A 20,566-nucleotide genomic window follows, 5' to 3' on the forward strand; every position below is an offset into this window, starting at 1 on the left:
GTCACTTGCAAAAGTGTCCTCAGCTGGGACTCTTTGCTCCCCACCCACCAACTTGCCTCTGCATCCTGCCTGCCCGCAGGAAGCCCTGCCCCGCAGCCGGTCCAAGAAGGCTTGATCCGCCTCTACAGCATGAGATTCTGCCCCTATGCGCAACGGACTCGCCTGGTGCTCCGGGCCAAAGGCATCAGGTGAGAAATTAGCTTGTAGCCTTTCTGGAGATGGCGAGTGGGCTCAGAGCACGGTGAGGGAATGCAGGATTTGCTCCAGGGAGTCCAGGTTCCACTCCTGGTACCACAAGATCCCCTCACAGGATGCACAGCAAAGTCAGGGGTTGGAGAGATAACATAGCGGTAGGGCATTTGCATTGCACGTAGCCGACCCAGGATGGATGGTGATTCGAATCCCGGCATCCGATATGGTTCCCTGAGCCTGCCAGGCGTGATTTCTGAGCATAGAGTCAGGAGTAACCCCTGAGCACACCGGGTGTGAACCCAAAACAAACAAAAAAAGATGTTCCGGATATTTAAGCAGTCTGCTCACTCATGTGAAAGGAACCCTTCATAGGAACACCCAGCAAATTTGCTAATCTTTTAATTTATATCAGAATTGATATGGACCCAGGATCTCTGGCCTGGGAGTAAAAAACCTTGAGATGATAAAATTTGCTCTTTTGATCCCAGAGAAGGCTCTGCATGAACTCCCTCTATCTTTTAATTGGAGCCTATCATTCAGAAAGTTTGTAACCCACACTAAAGACCTCTGAATTGTCTATTGTGAAGAAACTTAGAGACCAAACAGTATGAACTGATACACTTTTCTACTAACAAGTACAGTTTGTTTTTTTTTTTAACCTTGCAAGAAAGCAGATGCAGGCGGTCTCTCACACATAAAATTCATGTTTAGGGGCTGGAGAGATTGCACGGTGGTAGGGCTTTTGTTTGCCTTGCTTGTGGCTGACCCGGAATAGACTGGATTCAATTCCTGGCACCCTAAATGGTCCCCCGAGTCTGCCAGGAGCGATTTCTGAGTGCAGAACCAGGAGCGCAGAACCTGAGTGCCACCAGGTGTGGCCCAAAAAACAAAAACCACAAAATTCATGTTTAAATACATCACTGTAGCATTCAGTAAACAACACATACTTCAGATTCACCCGCACAATAAAATTTGGCTTTGTCTTTCGCCAAAGCCTACATTCACTTTCTTGGGAACCCCAAGAACTCCCTGAAGTGTTTGGACCAAGATGTTAGTAACACATACACACACCCCCCCTCCACAAATCTCCAGTCAAAATACCCGGTACACCAAAATCTGAGCTCTTGAGGGTAGGGATTTTGTTCTTCTTAGTCATGCTCTGAGAAGCCCTGGGCTTTCAGATTCTTCATTCTTCTACTGTAGTGGGCCCAAAAGGGACACCTTTTTGGAAAATAATGTCCATATGTAGGGGGGAATCAACGCATGTTTTCTTTTTTTTTTGGTTTTTGGTCACACCCGGCAACACTCAGGGGTTACTCCTGGCTCTACGCTCAGAAATCGCTCCTGGCAGGCTCCGGGGACCATATGGGATGCTGGGATTCGAACCACTCACCTTCTGCACGCAAGGCAAATGCCTTACCTCCATGCTATCTCTCCGGCCCCCAGCGCATGTTTTCTTAGGCCAGAGCTATCCTGCAGCTGCCAGTCAGAACCAGAATGTGTGTGTATGTGTGTGTGTGTGTGTGTGTGTTAGCAGCATCCTGTCTGTTAATATTAGATCCCTCTTTCCCCCTAGGGATGACAACTCTCCAAAGTCTTCAGATATCAGATTTGTAGTTTAACATTTGAAAATGCTTTATACCCTACAGTGAGAGGCAGATGTTGGTGAAGCATCTGAACTCAGCCCTCATGCTTGGACCCCAGACCTGGCCTTATCTTATTTGCTGGGTGAGAATCTGGGATGAAATTCAATATCCTAGACCCTATTCCTGGTGGGCAAAGTGTTGAACAGTTTTTCTATCTCCACCAACCATTCATTAGCTTCCCACTTTCTTTCTTAAGTTATGAGAAAAAGCAAAAAACTTATTTCACAGACCTCTCCCCAAGTAAAAAAAGATAATGATGCTGTGGTGTAATATTTTTCTTGGAAGAAAACAGACTTTTAAAAGAGCTGCAGATTTTAATTTTATAAGTTGCTGTCATATCTGTCTGAGCTAGGGCTTTTATTTATGTCTCGTTTTGTTTTCCTTTTGCTTCTGAAGACATGAAATTATCAACATTAACTTGAAAAATAAACCCGATTGGTTCTATACGAAGCACCCTTTTGGCCAAGTCCCTGTCCTGGAAACCAGCCAATGCCAGCTGGTCTATGAATCTGTGATCGCCTGTGAGTACCTAGATGATGCATATCCTGGGAGGAAGCTGTATCCATATGACCCTTATGAGAGAGCACGCCAAAAGATGTTATTGGACCTCTTCAATAAGGTATGGACACTTTCATTTTTCCACTTATCCTTTGTCTTCATTTGCGTATCTTTCCCAAAACTCAATCTTTTTTCAAAATTACATCAGTAGTGAAATCGCCTGATAGTCACTTTTTGTCACCTTAGGCAGACGATTTGTCTGGACTGATAGTATATCTCATTCTATTCTGTAACACTCATCTGATGCTAGTCTACAGAATTGGTGGCATGGCCTCTGAAATAAAATATTCCAATCTTAACTGATAATCGGTCATTTCAACTAAGAGACTCTCGAGGGTAGTTATTGCATGGTGACAATGGTGTGGTTTTAGATAGAAATTCTATCTAAAGAGGTGAAACCATGGGATACTTAAGGAAAAGGTTTCTTAGGTTTGCATAAAATAAATATTGGGATTGTGAAGAGCATCTTGTATGGAAGGGGATGGAACACAAGTTTGCTTTCTGTCTGGGGAGTACAAAGAAAAGAAAAAGGGACTCTCTGGAGGTAGAGGAAGAAGTGATTGAGTAATGTAAAGATAAGTGTCATGGAAAGAAAACCAAAAATAGTGATGCCAACAGCAGGGATTTTTATTAGTACTCAGGTGGGCCATGCACAATCCTGCCCTGTTTACAAAGGTTAATTTGTGGAACTGTCACAACCACTCTTTCTGGTGGGTCCTACTAGCCACCCATTTTCCAGATGAGAGAACTAGGACTTAAAGAGGGCCACTCCTAAGCCACTACAGTCTAGAAGTAGCTGATCAAGTAAGGAGGGCTGGAGATTCCCTTTAAAGCAGTGGTTTTCAATAGCCAGTTCACAATTGGAGAAACATTGGAAACCACTAGTCTATGCCTTGGTTATAATGGCCAGACTATGGACTGTCATGAAGGACAGGTGCTATCCACAGGTATAGCAGTGGAAGACCACTGCTTTAAAGCCTCATTCAATGTGAGAATTCATGTAGCCGCACAGATGCCATCTGAGGGAGCCGGGGAACATGAATACATGCATCAATCTGTGCAGTAACAAAGCTCTGGCTGCATTTTTTGGCAGAGCAATAACAGAAAGTTGCCCAGCACTTCCCAACTGAGAACCTGTGTCCTCTGATTAGATCCCACCGTTGACCAAGGAGTGTCTAGTATCGATGAGATGTGGGAGAGAAATCACGGATCTGAAGCTAGCTCTGCGCCAGGAATTCTGCAACCTGGAAGAGGTACCGCAGGGGTCCTCCTGGTCATACCAGGAGGATGAAAGCCCAGTGAAAGGCAGCTTGGGTGGCCCTTGGCTTCCACAGACTTATCCTCTCTCCTGGCTTGGATAATTTCAGTTTCAAGACATCTGACTTTGACTCGAGGATGCCAGTCCCCTCACCCCCACTTATCTGCTCTATAATTAGTCTTGAGAATTCGGCATGGAGCAGGAAAAGACTCCATGGAGTGAGTGAGGAATGCCTTCCTTTCTCACTCACCACATCCTGCAGGAGAAAAGGCTTGGCTTCTGTCTGTGAGACCCAGGTGTCTAGGCTAAGGGGTTTGGCTGCTAGAAAAAAAGCAAAAAACCTACTACTCAAAATTTACCATGTAAGGATGTATTTTCTCTCTTATTAACAACAACAAAACAACAAAAACAGAGGCAGGGCAGTCCAGGGTTACTTCTGATTTTTTTGTGTGTGTGAAGTTGTAGAGGACTGAGGGTCTTTCTGCTCTGTCCTCTTTAGTGCAAGGCTATCATCCTCAAAATGACAAGATAGCTGCTGGACTGCAGCCATCACATCCAACTTCCAGATTTTGGAAAAAAGAACATAAAAGGGGCAGGGGAGGTACTAAGCTGTGCTTTTTAAAAGGCTTTTTGTAGAAGTTCTATCCATTGGGTCCTTAAATCTCATTGATTAGAATTCGTTGTAGCATCCTAACTCTGTTACGAGACAGGAAATTGGAAAAAATAATTTCAGCTGGGACAGCCTGAATTTAAAGGAAGATTCTAACATTAAGAGAGGAGAAAGTGGTTATAGGTGGTCATAGAATAATCTGTGAGTTAACCTGGATAATCTGAAAGAAATAGTTTTGGCCTCTGGGTACAAGTTCCCACACTTAAAAAGATATTTTAATTTGAAGCACTATGACTGACACTATGACACTGTTAATAAGTGTTTCACGCATACAATTTCAAATACCACACTCTCCACCCGAGTGTCTGTGTCCCTCCCCCATTGTTTTATAGTCTTCTCTGATCCCCAGAACTCCCAAATTTATTTGGTTTACTGCTCCCTTGTCAGGAAAACATTTCTCAGGCCCCTGCCCTAAAATCTATTTGTAAGTAAGCAAACAGAAGGCATCCACAGGCCCCTGAATTGGTGCAGCACCTCCTACCTCTGTGGGATGTTATCATCACTGTTGGAAGCACTACTCTAGTCGAATCTGGAAGATGGTTCTTTGACTTCTCTTATCTTGTTTCAGATATATGTACATTTTCTTCCTGGTCATGTTGTAACTGTAGGCAGTCAGAGAATGCTATTTTTGTCCTCTTATGAGAGGCTTGGTTATTAATACTCTTCCAATTGACCTTTGCCAAGTGGAAGCAGATTATATTTATTTATGCTTCCCATTGCCTGCCTTAGATGTGTACAGTTGCAGTATTTGTGACTGATGACTCTGCAAGAAATGTCATATTTTAGTCCTGACATCACAGATTAGGGTCTGTCAGAGGCAGCATGCTGTGGTTGATAGTCTTGGCTTCTAGACTTTACTGCATCCCAGAAATGGGCATTATTCTGGACCCATATGGACCTTGGCTTGCACACTTATAGAACAAGGTAGTAATCTCTGAGCCTCTGGGTTCTGCAGAATGACTACTTAGTAAAGGAAAAAACCTAGAGATGCTTCTGGATTCTTCTTCACCCAGAGCAGACCAACTTTTTTTTTTTTTTTGCATTTTTTTGGGCCACACCCATTTGGTGCTCAGGGGTTACTCCTGGCTGTGCGCTCACTCCTGGCTTGGGGGGACTATATGGGACACCAGGGGATTGAACTGCAGTCCGTCCTAGGCTAGTGCTTGCAAGGCAGACGCCTTACCTCTAGCACCACCTCTCTGGCCCCAAGAGCAGACCAAATTTTAACTCTATACCTAACAACTCATCTAATACACTAGCATCTGGAAGGAAAGAGGAGACAAATTGCTTTCCAAAGAACTTTGAGAGCTCTTGCAAATAGATAATAAAAATTTGGGGGGGGGGTTCACATCTGGTGGTACTCAGGGCCCTCCTGAATCAGTGCTCAGATAGTGCTCCTGGCAGTACTTAGGGGACCACTTGGCACCAGAGGTTAAAAACCCAGTCCTTCTGCATACAGTCTGTGCTCTCAGACTACTGAGCTATCTTTGTGGCCCACACAGAAATGTTATGGTATTTTATTTTGGTTTTAGTTTCTTGTGCACATCTGTTGATGATCAGGCCTTACTCCTGGCTCTATGCTTAGAGATCACTTCTGGAGGTGCTGGATGTTAACCCATGTTGGCCACATGTAAGGCAAGCATCCTGCCTTACTATCTCTCTGGCCCATGGTATTTATTTTAAATATAGTTTATTTTAAATATAATAGATCAGTGCTGAGCAAGGGAAAAGACTAGGAAACAACCCCCTTTGAATTCAAATTATTGAAATCACCTTTTGTTCTGTCTCCCTCTTACTCTCTATTCCAATGATGGATCAACTTTGTAAATTACAGACTACTAATAATGTCTAATATGATGATGAAAGCACAGTTCTTTAGTTAGGACTCTCTGAAGAGAAGGGACACTGGACTTCTGGGCCCCATATTGATATTCTAGATGCTTTGCATGCATCATCTCATTGGCTCTTTCCAACAACACTCCTACATCAAACTATCCCCACATTGCAGGATCTAAGGGATTTGTGTGCAGGCTCTGAATTAGGTGCAAGAAATAAGAAGGTGGTAAAAAAAAAATCAATAGTTTTGGGAGCTTTAAGCCAGGAGAGAAGTGTTTAGACGGTGTTTAACCATTAAGAAACCTAGGAGTGTTGGGAAGAGATGTGGGTAACGGGCTGATGTTGGCTCATCTCTGACTTTACTTGTCCACTGTATCATCATGGAGTACAGAAGCCACTGCTGTCTAGCCCTGGGTCAGGCAGCTTTCATTGATGCTTTTTCAGGTCCATTTAGTGAGAACAGCTCTAACAGTTTTGAGTGTGAATTTTGTCCCCTCAAATATTAAAATGGTATTTTAACATAGTAAGTATGATGCATGTAGACCAGAATCTTGTGTAGGCAAGATCAGAATCTTGCCTCATAATCTGAACCACTTGATCTGTTCCTCTAAATATCAGTATTCTGACTCCAAGAGTAGCTGCTGAAATCAAAATTGCAGGACAACTCTAATGGTGATGGTGACTTGACTTAGGTAATTATTTCACATGTTTTGGTACAATCAGGATTTTGCATGTGCTGAAAATAGATGAAATATCCATAGACTTTCCTGTGGTGATAGGCTGTGGTGTCTAATTTGGCATGTTTACAGGTGCAAGTCTCTAGCCACCTACTAGTATTTAAATATGACACTTTTTTTTTAAATAACTACTTCAACTCATCTTTTTACTAAATCCAGCTTCATCAAAATTAGACTTATTTGCTTGTGATATAATCTCACCCTTTTTGTTGTTGTTATTTTGTTTGGAATCACCGGCGATGCTCAGGGGGCACTGTTTCGGAGGATACTGTGCATGCCAGGCAGGAGTGCCATCTCCCTGGCCCTGGGTAACCTCACTTTTCTTTACTACTTTTACAATTCCCTAAGATACATTACTACTGCTTTTATTATCCAAGCAAACAGCCTCCCTGCTGGTTTTTCATTCTAAACATCTTGATGAGTTTTAAAACTACAGGGATGCCTTTTCTCACCACATTTTGTTTTCAAACTGTTTTTTCTAGCCTTTACTGAATCCTTAATCTGAGCAGCTCTGGTTTTTAACTTTCATTTTTTAAAAATATTTGTTATTGGCTTTTCCATTTTAAAATATCTCTAGAGCCAGTTTCTATCTTTATCTTTGTGAATAATGTGGAAGAATCTTCCAGGACTCTTTGAGGCCAGTGGCTTATTCTTAATATTTCATTGTCTAGTCAAATCCAAGTACAGCAAAGGAAGGGTGATTTTTTTGATGCTCACATATTTGTTCTGATTTTGTGTCCCAGTTCATAACTGGGCTGGTTCTGCATTTGGGCTGTATTGCCTAAGATTTTTGGGTCCTCATCAGAATGTAAGGAGAGTAAGAGGATGATGCCATGCCTGACTCTGGACTAACCAAATGGCTGAGAACTTACTTGGTAGGTTATCTGCTCTACCAGCTCTTCTCATTCTTGGCACTCACCATATTGCCTGCCTGCAGACCTTGACATTTCCAGGCCATTTTCCATGTGGAAATGTGGAGTGGGATGTGGAATGGTCAAATCTGTGGGAGATAAAGTGGTTTGCAAGAGGACAAATATGCCTAATATTTACAGATGTATAGAAGTGAATATATAAATGGGTATAGCCTCCATCCAGGAACAACTATTGAGTATATTTTTTCGATTTAGAATCGTTTGTTTTTGAACCATAACCCGGCAGCATTCAGGCTCTCCTGGCTCTGCATTCAGAAATTACTCCTGGCAGGGGACCATATGGATGCCGAGGCAAATGCTCTACTCACTGTATCCAGTTCTAACTTGCTTAGTCACCTCTCTAAAGAAGAATATTTTCACCCAATTATTATCTCATTAATTTAGCTATTTTCTGGGGCCAAGGAGATAGTACAATGGGCAGTGGGCAAGGCTTTGCATATATCTGACCTGAGTTTCATCCCCAGAACCCTATATAATCCCCAAACTCTATCAGGAATGCTCCCTATGCAGTCAGAAGTAAGCCATGTGCACTGCTAAACATAATAAAAAATGAAAACACACATACACACACACAGATACACACGAATCAAACAGGCTTTGTCTTTTGTAAACTTATTTACCTTAGCATTATTTGTTCAGCATTTATCTTTTATTCCCTTTTATGGCCAAATAGCATTTCCTATATATTCAAATAGCTTTTGTGTGTCCATTTGTTGGTGGCCACTTGGGTTGTTTCTCCTTTTTGTCTATTTAGATAATGCTGCTGTGAACATTCATTTGTCAGATATGTGGTCAGTTTTCTTGGTTTTACAGTCCATATAGCTGGTCTGCAACATGCTGCATGAGTTATAACTTATACACCAGTGTCCTTTTCCTCTTTAGAGCTAGCCATCCTCTAGTCACAAAGACCAAAATGCTATTGCTTGCATGGTAACTTAATTTGTTTTATAATTTTGACAGTCTCCAGGTAAATTAATATTTTCTCTTTCTTTGGGGGAGGGGAGGCAACATCTGGTAGTGCTCAGGAGCTATTCTTGGCTCTGTACTTAAGGATCACTTTTAATGTGCTCTCAGGGGATCATATATGGTGCAGAGGATTCTTTTTCTTTTTTTTGCTGCCCCCTCCCAAACCTTCCATCTGAGGCTTAACAGATTGGACAGAGGAAAGCCTAAGCTTTTTAACAAACTGTGGGTGTGGGCTCATGAGGGGACAGTTGGCTAGGCAAGAGTGAAAGGTTAAGCTGAAGTACATTGTTGACTAGTTATTTATTGATTTGGGAGTTATGCCCAGCAGTTATTGGGGGACTGCTCCAAGTTCTATGCTTGGGAGTTGCTTCCCTTTGTATTCTGAGACTCTATGGTGGCAGATAAAGAACCCCAGTATAATAGATTCCATGTACATCCACTTATAGGAAAATTTCATGACTTCCTGACAGCTGCAGAATATTCCATTGTGTATATGTACCACAATTTCTTTAGCCTTTCATCTGTGAAGGGCATCTTGGTTGTTTCTAGAGTCTGGCTATTGTACATAGTGCTGCAATGAATATAGGATTGAGGAAGGGGTTTTGTATTGCATTTTTGTGTTCCTAGGGCCTATCCCTAGAAGTGGTATAGCTGGATCAAATGGGAGCTCAATTTCCAGTTTTTGGAGAAATCTCCATATTGTTTTCTATAAGGGCTGGACTAGATGGCATTCCCACCAGCAGTGAATGAGAGTTTCTTTCTCCCCACATCTGGTGCTGGGGATTCTAACTGGGGTTTGCTGCATGTAAGGCAAGAGCCTTAAGCCCTGAAAAACATCTATGGCTTCATATTATCTCCTTCTTGCCTCTACCACCATATAACTAATAATGGTAATTATTTTTCTGACCAAGAAATTATTCTTCCTCAATTAGAAAGCCATATTCATTAGAGAAATGAACCTAGTTCGAGAAGCTACTGTAAAAGCACTCTTTCATATTGGTGCCTGAAAAAGGACATGAAAATTTCAAAAGTGGAGTAACAAATTTCTCGGGGTACTGAATAATGAAACTGGTATCACCATGGCAGCCCCCTCTTGCTGCATTGAATGTACTCTACTGAAGTAGTAGCTTACATAATCCCCCTCCTGAGTTATCTCACGCTGCTCTGTATTATTTACCAACATTTTTTAAGATAAATTGAATGTGGTATATCTATTAAAAATTCTCCCATACACATACCCCTAGAAGGGAAGAGTGCTTTTACAGTACTGAAGAGTCCTTACTCAAAAGTCTTTCCTAAGGCCGGTACTGAACCTGGCAGGATATGTGAATTACATTAAAGATGCCTGACAAATGTATTCAAGATACAAAAGTAAAGAGTTCTCACTCAAAAGACTCCCAGGGTCAGTACAGGACCTGGCAGAATGAGTGATGCAGAGATGAATAAGCCAGTGCTGGCAGTCCAAGTCTTAAGTATTGTTAAAAGGTTCAGTGTTCGAAATGGCTATGGATTCAATACAGAAATGACACTAAGCAGGATGCCTTTGTTCACTAGACAACTATTAATGTTAATATGAATATAGAAACTAAATGGAGAAAATTCATTATCTTTTTTTTTGTGTGTGTGTGGTTTTTGGGTCACACCTGGCAGTGCTCAGGGGTTATTCCTGGCTCCAGGCTCAGAAATTGCTCCTGGCAGGCACGGGGGACCATATGGGACGCCGGGATTCGAACTGATGACCTCCTGGATGAAAGGCAAACACCTTACCTCCATGCTATCTCTCCGGCCCCGAAAATTCATTATCTTAATACCCAGACACAACCACTATTATTACTTTAAACATTTTTGGTCCTCTCCTCTTTTCTGCTATGTATATTATATGTAGTTTAAAGTTAGAGTATATGAAATTTTCTTATCATTATGATGAAGGATTTCTTTCATGTTTTATAAGCTAATATTTATATGTATAAGAGTGTTTATTAGAATAGCATTAGTTGGAGTGACAAAAATTATAAACCTTAATGTAAATCACATAGGAATGATTTAATGATTATATTCATAGTGTAGAATTCTGTAGAGCAATTAAAAAGGAATGTAGTTGGTCTATGTGTATTGACATGAAAGATTGCCTAGAAATATTTAAGTGATTATACTGTCAACAGATGGTATGATTTCTTTTTGTAGAAGAAAACAAAGTTTTGTATGTGTATATTCACATGAATAAAGCCCAGAAAAATGTATAATTATATACACATCAAACTCCTAATGTCTTCTGGGAATGGGTTGAGCTTTGGAGTAGGAAAGAAAATACTTAAGGGCAAGGACAGGGGAGGAAGGGTTTTGTCTTTCATATTGTTTTCTGTTTGAAGTTTTTAAATTATGAGAATATATGTTTTAATTATGGGAATAGTTTTTAAACATGGAATAATGACTTTAAGGCTGCATAATTTGTATGTGGATAAGCCATAATTACTTATCCAGCATCATGATTAAGGTGTTTCCATCACTTTTAGTTATTTATGGCTATAAATTATGGGATGGAAACAGCCACTTCTCTGCATAAGACACGTTCTCTGTTTCGAACAGGTGCTTAGGCTGGACTTCTAGGAGGGAACTACCAGCTCAAAGTTTCCTGTTAGTGTGTTCTTTATCTAGAAAAATTACTTTCCTGTTATAAAAAGACTCTGTGGAGTGGAGAGATAGTACAGTGGGCAAGGCACTGCCTTGCCTTGCTCTTAAAGACTCGAACTGAGCCTCTGAATGATCTCCAAAGATTTTTGCTATTGACTCCTCTCTGTAAATGGTCTGCAGACTCCCTTCTCTCTGTTGGAGATTTTATTTCAAAAGACATTTGGGTTCTTGGCAGATGGCTGGAGGGGCGGAGTGCTTGCCTGGCATGCACAGATCCTGAGGTTTGCCCTCCCAAGCATGGCCAGTGGGTGGTTTTGGTGGTCCCCTCCTCAATTGCTGAGGAACCCCTTGAATAAAAGAAAAGATATTTGTTGGGTTTTGTAGAGTAACTAGTTTCCCACTTTTGATTTGAGGTGCATTTCTTTCATTGCTATTTAAGAAAATCATTTTATTAGGTTAATTTTGTCCCTTTGTTTTGTCTGGTGAAAATTGTTGGGGTGCTTTGCCCATCTTTCTACCAATCTTGCTGATTGTTCTTATTGGTAGTAAAAATTTCCTGTTAGTGGTTCTTACTCTAGAAAGGATAATTGCTTTTTTAAAAAGACTCTGTCGGGGCCGGAGAGATAGCATGGAGGTAAGGCGTTTGCCTTTCATGCAGGAGGTCATCGGTGTAATCCCAGCGTCCCATATGGTCCCCCGTGCCTGCCAGGAGCAATTTCTGAGCCTGGAGCCAGGAATAACCCCTGAGCACTGCCAGGTGTGACCCAAAAACCACAAAAAAAAAAAAAAAAAAAAAAAGACTCTGTGGAGAGATAGGAGATAGTACAGTGGGCAAAGCACTGCCTTGCTTTGCATATGACTGGCCTGGGTCCTGACCCCTGCACAACATATAATGCCCTGACACCCATCAAGAGTGATCCCTGAGCACGGAGCCAGGAGTAACACCTGAGCACTGCAGGATATTGTTCCAAACAAACAAACAAACAAACAAACAAACTGAAGGCTTTTGTTTTGTCTTTGAATCCGGCTCATCTTCTGTGCATATTACACAAATATTACACAAACATGTTTGTGCTGAGGTCTTGTGATTCCTTCCACTGCTTTTACACATAGATTCTCTCTGCCATCAGATTTTTACTTACTTACATTTTCCTCCCTGTCACGTTAGAGATACTGGATTTGACAAGCACTGACTGCTTCCCCTGCTTTCACACCAACATATTTGCACGACCTAGATCGCTAAGAGAATTGTTGCCAGAATTTCCCTCTTTTGCTCTGTGAAAGGGCATCCTGGCCCTTTCAGGAGGGGCACCTGGTGAAAACAGAGGAGCTGCGGGAGAGTGGTGGGTACTTTCCAGAGGAGAAACGGTTTTCTGTATTTTTTTTTTTTCATAAGAAATCAGTGTATCGCCGTGAACTCAGCCTCAGCAACCAGGGACCTCAAGTTTGAAATGTTGAGAACCTGAGCTGGAGTGATAGCACATTGGTAGTGAGTTTGCCTTGCATGCGGCCAACACAGGACGGATCCTGGTTGGATTCCTGGCATTCCATATGGTCCGGAGCCTGCCAGGAGCTATTTCTGAGCACAGAACCAGGAGTAACCCGTGAACGTTGCCAGATGTGACCAAACAAAACAAAATAACCAACCAAACAAACAAAAACCAAACCTGAAATGTTGAGAACTTCCTCTTGTATGAACTCAACAGATATTTCCTGGGGTTGAGTACTTTCCTACAGGTTCTGAATAAGGGATTTCATGATGGGCAGGCGCCCAAGGTGTTTCTTAAATTGAACCCTAGAGTCAAAAACTGACTGAAGCATTTTCCCATACTTGGTTTGAGAAGTCTTGATCAATGTGTCTTCCCACTAAGGACCACAAGAGGGCGCGCCGCGAGCTTCTTCCTTCCAACCCTGCCTGCCCACAAACCCAGACAGGCTCTGGCACTTTCCCTTCCAGGCTTCTCAGGCTCAGGGCTGGGACTGTGATTTGGCTTCCAGTCGCATCTTCTTTATTTGCATCTTTTCTCTTTCTTCATTCTCAGACCCCAAAGCTAGGGAAGGTGCTAAGGCCATTTTTAGCTCACTGGAGAATAGAAAATAAATTCCTCTTAATATTTCAGAACATCTGATGATTTTTCTGGAAATAACTCAAGGCTAAAGCATTGGCTGCCTACTCTAAGTTTTAGAGCCAGCTCTGAGTGTGAGTTCCTCAGTCTCTATCCCTGGTTGTGTGTGTGTGTGTGTGTGTGTGTGTGTTGGGGGGGATGTAGTGGTATGCTTCTTCTAAGCTGGCAATTTTGTCTTGTCTTCCTTAGCCAAGGAAAACCCTTCTGAAAGTGAGGAAATCCACTGAGAGAGCACAATAACAATTAAACATGGTAGGAAGATGACAGAAAGACCTGAATCAGAGTTTTTAGGTTTTGGGGTTTGGGTGTGTATGTGAAAGATCCTGCTTTTCTTTTTCATAAAAATAAAACTTTTTAGGCACCCCACTAGGTAACTTCTGGTGAAGTTCTGTGTGTGTGTGTGTGTGTGTGTGTGTGTGTGTGTGTGTGTGTGTGGTTAGTGGGCCACACCTAGTGATGCTCATCAACTATTCCTGGCCTGTACTAGGTGTCATTCCTGGCATGCTGGGGTGGAGGCAATGGAGTGCCAGGTGTTGAACCCAAGCTTCCTCAGCAAAGCATTGCTCAGCACAGTGAACTATATTTCCTGTTATTTGATGGAGAAAGTCAGTTCACCCTGAAGGCAGTCTGTTTGAGGATCTTTCAGATTTCAGTGAAGCTCCAAGGAAACTGACCAGGAAGCTCTTTTCTGTCATTGTGTCTATAAGTCAGCTTTGTGGGCTAGTTCATAGGAAGGCAGCTTTCCTCTTGGGGTTGTTTTTCTCATTTTGACTTATAAAAATTTAATTCACAATGCTATTTAACATTATATATTAGGTTTTAGATATGCATCATTAAAAACAAATATATAGGGTTGGAGAGATTGCTTAATAGTGTGGAGTGCATGCTTTGAATGCAGGAAGTCTGGGCTCAGTCCATGGTACCACTTTGGTTCCTTTGAGTACTATCAGGAGTGACCCAAAGTTCTGAGCTGAGAGTAGCTCCTGAGTACGATTGGGTATGGCCCCCAAACAAAACCCAACAATATCTATAAGCACATATACTCCATAAGGATCATTTTTAAAGTCTACTAGGATTTTATAGGTATATCTGGTGATAAATCTGCTGGAGAAAGATTTTCTGAGTTTGGATAATGTCTAGCTTTGTCATGAATTCCAAGCAATATGCCTGCCACTTATATATTTAAGAAAGTGTGAGGGAATGTGTGTATGTATGTATGTATGTATATATGTATGTATGAGTGTATTAAGAATAAAAGAGAGGCTAGCTGAAGAGACTTGTTTCATACACTTTATGTTGTACCAAGTACCTTAATGAAGATTAAATTACTTCACTATTTATAGAAAGATTAACTCAAAGATTAATATATTTAAAGGTGTACTTTTGCTTTGAGTTAATGAAAAGCTTTCAGGAATATTTGCTAAATAAGCATCAACTCTTAAATGGTGACTCATTTTCAGATGTTCTTTAAACATTACTTTACCAAAGGGCCCATTGTGGTTCCATCCATGTCTTCCAGTGATTTGATCTGACCAGAACTGCCTCAGAAGTCCCTCTGCTTTGTTACCAGTATGCAATCAGATGTCCTATAGTCTGGCAGGTTAGCTCTGACTGTGTTATATACTACCAAGGCTAGTGTTAAGTGGTTCCAATCCAGCTCATTTTGGATCATTGTGAAATCCCTACAAACAGAACAATTTGTCTTTCTGTAAGTCATGTCTTTTAATACATGACTGAAAAAAGCCTGCTTTGAGTTTTCATAAGCAGATCTGTCTGTTTTATCACCATCCTCTAGTTTTCTTATTTTTTGTTTTTAGAGCAATTTTTCTCATAATGGCCACATCTGGTGGAATGGGGAGTGTGTGTCCATGTGGTTCCAGAGCTTGGCCTCTAAAACACTGTTGTATGTTCTGCCACTTGAGCCACTGGCTCTTACTCCTAATTTCTTTTATTCAAATGCTACAACCAAAGGCTCCCAGGACACTAGTCAGGAAACTCCTACACACCCTACACAAATACTTGGAAGTTAAAACAATATTTACCTCTTCTGCTTTGAGTCGGGGTAGTTTTGCTTTCTGAAGCTGCAATCCTCCTTACAAGTACACAGGTCTATTTGTGCATGATTCTGTCACTCCTGACCAAAACTCTGATCAAACTGCCAACACCATAATCCATCTGACAGAGAAGAACATTGAGGCTTGACAGAGGAGATAGGCAAGTTGCCCTGTGTCCATAACAGAGCTCAGTATGGAGTCAGGTTTGCATGCTTGGAGCTCACTTTCTCTCTTTGGTCTTTTCTTCATCCCTTTGTTGTTGCTATGACCAGGGATCACAACTTTTGTTGTGGTGCCAGGAATTAAATTATCAGCCTTATGCATGGAAGTCAGTCACTACCACTGAGCTTAATCCACCCCAGGGCTTGAGAGCACACCTTCTTTTCATTGCCATTTTATTACTATGATATTTTGGCTTCTAGCAGTAAAGTTCAGAGCATCAATATGCAAAGTTACTGCATCCCACCAGCACCAATGTCCTTGGACCCTCCACCAGAGTCCGTATGTCATCTCTCGTATGATCTCATCCCTCCATCACACATCTTCCTTCTTCCTTTCATTTATTAGAAAAATTTATAATCCAAAGCCTGAAGGTTTGAAGGTTTATCATTGCTTGATACTTTCTGTTCCCTTGTTTTGAATTTCTACATTCCACAGATGTGTGAGGTCATCTTGGATTTATTATTCTTCCTCTGGTTTATTTTGCTTCATATATATCATCTATGCTACTGTGAACCAAATGATTTCTTGTTTGTTTATTTATTTTAGGGCCACATGCAGTGCTTAGGGCTTTCTCTTGGATCTGTGCTCACAGATCATTCCTGGTGGGTCTTTGCGGACCATATGCATAGGATACCAGGGATTAAACTTGGGTCAGCCATATGTAAGGCAAGTGCCCTTCCCACTGTACTATTTTTCTGGACTCAGTGAAATTCATGATTTCATCCCAAACTATAAGCTTCAACATACCATAAGTTCTTCATTTATTAATCTGTTTTAGGCATTTGGCCACTTCCTATGGCTATTGTACTAAGCGCTGCAGTGAACATATGAATTTGAAATCTTTTCAAATGCTGAACCAGACAACATTTGCACCAACAGTGAAAGGGATAGAAGTTTGTCACCACAATCTGCTAACATTAATTGTTTGATATATGCCATTCTCACTGGTGTGAGATGATTTCTCACTTGTTTTGATTATATTTCCCTGAAAACTCTTTTTCATATTGGAGCACACTTTCTTCAACCCAACATCTCATAGCCAAAACCGAAGGCTGGTATGAGTAGGAAGAGTCAAACCTGGTGTGGGGACTAGAATCTGGGAATATAGATATGGGAAAACTGATGTCTTTACGTAACGATATGCTTGGTGGGAATTACGTGGGTCAGATGTCAGTTAGCTTGACTTAAATAGGTCATAACCACCTACTTTTCTCTTTGGGAAGACCTGGCCTAATTATAGCCTCTGCTAAACACTTTTGCTTTTTAAATTTTTTATATACTTTTTTGTTTTGTCTTACAGTTTTGTGTAAAATAAATCCACATGCCATATTTCCAACAGTGGGTGAACTGGTCTGAAGCAGGGTCATGTGCAAATTAATAAACCAAGCCAGTCAAGAAGGATTCATGGAGTCCGGTGGTTTCTTGCCTCAAGATCTCTCTCAGTCAGCCAAAACTGAAATCTTTCTTTATTCTACCAGTACAAATTCAACTGGGAAGGGGAAAGTTGAGTGATATCCAGGTGGACTTTTACAAATCAAAGGGCTTGTGTTGTGTATGTAAACATTTTAATGGGATTATTATATTACTGATCGGTGATTGTGCCCTACCCTAGGGTGTGACCTGGCATTCTGCTCCCAACCTAGGGTAGTACCTGATTCTGCTCCCACCATTGGTTGGTACTGATCAGTGCCCTGATCAGTGCCCTGATCAGTGATTGTGCCCTACCCTAGGGTGTGACCTGGCATTCTGCTCCCAACCTAGGGTAGTACCTGATTCTGCTCCCACCATTGGTTGGTACCTGATCCCACCATTGGGTGGTACCTGGTTCGGGGGCATAAAAGCAAGGGTCTGTGGAAGGCGAGAGGCTTTTTTCCTGTGGCCTATTTAGGCCTTTAGGCTTTGGCCTCTTCACGAAATAAAGAGCTGTTTTCTTCAGAAGCCTGACTGCCTGTTGGCTTTCTTCCCACTGCATTCACCTCAGAACCGCCGACTGAACAGGGTAACAGATGCATGGTCTGAGCTGGAGGAGAAAGGCCTCATCCTCCATCCCTCCATCAGTCAACCTCTTCAGGGCTGACTTGCAACAGGCTTGGTGAAAAGAAAGAGGAAGTTGGGGAATACCATTACCCTGGGCAAAAGCATATAGCTTTTGCCTTTTGTCAAGAGTTTATGTTTTCTTTTTCTTTTTTTTTTTCTTTTGGTTTTTGGGCCACACCCGGTGACTCTCAGAAGTCACTCCTGGCTTGGGGGACCATATGGGACGCCGGGGGATCGAACCGCGGTCCGTCCTAGGCTAGCGCAGGCAAGGCAGGCACCTTACCTCTAGCGCCACTGCCCAGCCCCAAGAGTTTATGTTTTCTTTACAATCCGTCATCTATCTGGTTGACTGGTCTAATTAGGGAATGAGAGCCTTTATCTTCTTCTTCTTATTCATTATTTATTTATTTATTTATTTTTGGTTATACCCCTGGTAATGATCAGGGTTACTCCTGGCAGACTCAGGAATTACTCCTGGTGGTGCTTGAGAAATCATAGAGGATGCCAGAGATTGAATCCAGTGTGCCCATGTGCAAGGTAAATGTCTTGCTAGCTGGGCCCGGAGAGATAGCACAGCGGCGTTTGCCTTGCAAGCAGCCGATCCAGGACCAAAGGTGGTTGGTTCGAATCCTGGTGTCCCATATGGTCCCCCGTGCCTGCCAGGAGCTGTTTCTGAGCAGATAGCCAGGAGTAACCCTTGAGCACTGCTGGGTGTGACCCAAAAACCAAAAAAAAAAAAAAAAAAAAAAAAAAAGTCTTGCTAGCTGCACTATCACCCAAAGTTCATGAAAGTCTTTTTTTAAGTCAAAATTTTATCATGCTATGTGGTCAATAAGTGTGAACTTCGAATAGCTCAACTGAAAGAATAAAAGAGGTTATAGAGGGACCATGTTGGGGTTCGAGGAGCCTCATTAAATAACTCTCTTCTTTCCTGCCTTAGTTTTGCATCTATTAGGAAAGAAGGCTTCCAGGTAATGTTCTGAAGGTCAGGATTGCCTCTCATTGCTGATAAAGTAGAACCTGATGAATGGGGGTAGGGGCAATGGAACATGCTGGGATCAGCACTTATCCCCAGAAAGCTGATCCCAGAAAGAAGGGAAATGAGGGAAACTGGAAACTGAAAGAAAGGGGCGAGTCTCTGAATCCTTCCATCAGAGGAGTTTAGCCTCAGCTCTAGAGTTGAAAGGAGGTGGAGACTGACAGAGAGAGGGAGGTAGGACCCCACCAGCAGGAAGGGAAGTCTTAGGACCAGAGCATTGTGTTGACACAAGTGAATCCCAGCCTTAGCTCTTCCCTGTTGGGAATTAATTTGATATTTTAAAAATTGCTTTTTGGCTCATACCCAGCAATATTTAGGACTTACTCTTGGTTCTCTGCTTAAGGGTCACTCTTAGTGGGCTTGGGGGATCAAATCAGGGTTGGCTCCATGCAAAGCACTTGTCTTAGCTTACCTTATAATAGCTCTTCGGTCACATTGACTCTATGTATTAGTATATGGACCTCCTGATCAGTTGCATACAATTCCAGTACCTTCCCCTTCTGTACTCTCTCCTGTGATATTGTCTTTAGAGTATATGAATATGTCAACCAGTATGTTAATTAATTTGTTTTGTTCTGCTTAAACTTGTAGATTCTTGACTATCAAAACACCGTTTACTTTGGTGGAGACTGTATATCCATGATCGATTACCTCTTTTGGCCCTGGTTTGAGCGACTGGACGTATATGGAATATCAGAGTAAGCCATTGCACCCCATAGCTGTGAACTCCTGGGCATTCTGGGTAATAGCGGCAGAAGGCCCTGAGGCCGTTGATCCTGCTGTGGACAGATCTCTTGACAACAGATAATCTATCTTCACACTGTGTCCTTGCTAAAGATACCCTTGTGTTCTCCACCCCTCACTGTGGTTTCCCCTGGTATTTGCTATTGCTAAGACCCTGTATCTAGAATCCCTTCCCTCCAAGGACTGCAGAATATCTATCTTCACAGTGGCAGCTGTAGGTTGGGGACAACAAACACAGGCACAGTCACAGGGCTTTGGGGGCATCTTGGCCTATCTCGGGAGAGGTGTGCTGCCTCTTCGATGATGATGGACTCAGGGATCTCTCCTGTCCCTCCACAGCTGTGTGGACCACACCCCGGCACTTCAGGTCTGGATCTCGGCAATGAGGCAGGATCCTACAGTGTGCGCACTCCTCGTGGATAAGAACATTTTCCTGGGCTTCTTGAATCTCTATTTTCAGAACGACCCTGATGCCTTTGACTACGGACTAAGCTTCTGATCCAAATAATCCAGCTGTCCCCTTCTAGAATGCCCAAGTATATTAGGATTATTCACTGAGAAATGTTTGCGTGGGTTTATTAATCTCTATTCATTTCATTTAAAGGCCCAAATGCACAGAGACATAAATGGCTTCTGTCCCATTATTCTGTTTTGTTGGTTGTTTTTGTAGACCAATTCAGTTGTACTCAGGGCCTTCTCCTGGCTCTGTGTTCAAGGGTTAGTCCTTGTGGTGCTGGGGATGGAATCTGGACTTGGCCTTGTGCATGACAGCAGCTTTCCTGCTCTACTATATATCTCTCACCTGTCATTCTTTGCATAACTCCTCAGAGGTTGAACTCTCAATATCCATGACTGATGTCCAAGTCTCCTGGGCCTGGCTCTGTTTCACTGTTAGGCTGTTGGTTCTAATGCTAAAAA

The 20,566-nt window shown here is 42.2% G+C and overlaps 1 protein-coding gene across 1 annotated transcript; it reads left to right on the top strand.

Annotated features, from left to right (window-relative positions):
• LOC126033443 (glutathione S-transferase omega-2-like) lies at positions 1 to 20,147 on the top strand. The gene is made up of 5 exons (XM_049790425.1): positions 1 to 188; positions 2,235 to 2,457; positions 3,548 to 3,649; positions 19,496 to 19,602; positions 19,988 to 20,147. Exons 1-5 carry the CDS (start codon positions 130 to 132, stop codon positions 20,145 to 20,147), a joined length of 651 nt encoding a protein of 216 aa, XP_049646382.1. The 5' UTR covers positions 1 to 129.
• The last annotated feature ends 419 nt before the right edge of the window (positions 20,148 to 20,566 follow it).

This window comes from Suncus etruscus, chromosome 17 (assembly GCF_024139225.1).
Source record: "Suncus etruscus isolate mSunEtr1 chromosome 17, mSunEtr1.pri.cur, whole genome shotgun sequence".
Taxonomy (NCBI): domain Eukaryota; kingdom Metazoa; phylum Chordata; class Mammalia; order Eulipotyphla; family Soricidae; genus Suncus; species Suncus etruscus.

Bases quoted from the DNA above. Each gene is read 5' to 3' on its own strand.
- LOC126033443 (XM_049790425.1), top strand. From the start codon at position 130: ATGAGATTCTGCCCCTATGCGCAACGGACTCGCCTGGTGCTCCGGGCC. The intron at 189-2,234 runs GTGAGAAATTAG...TTGCTTCTGAAG, and splicing joins CTCCGGGCCAAAGGCATCAG to ACATGAAATTATCAACATTA. The intron at 3,650-19,495 runs GTACCGCAGGGG...TTAAACTTGTAG, and splicing joins AATTCTGCAACCTGGAAGAG to ATTCTTGACTATCAAAACAC.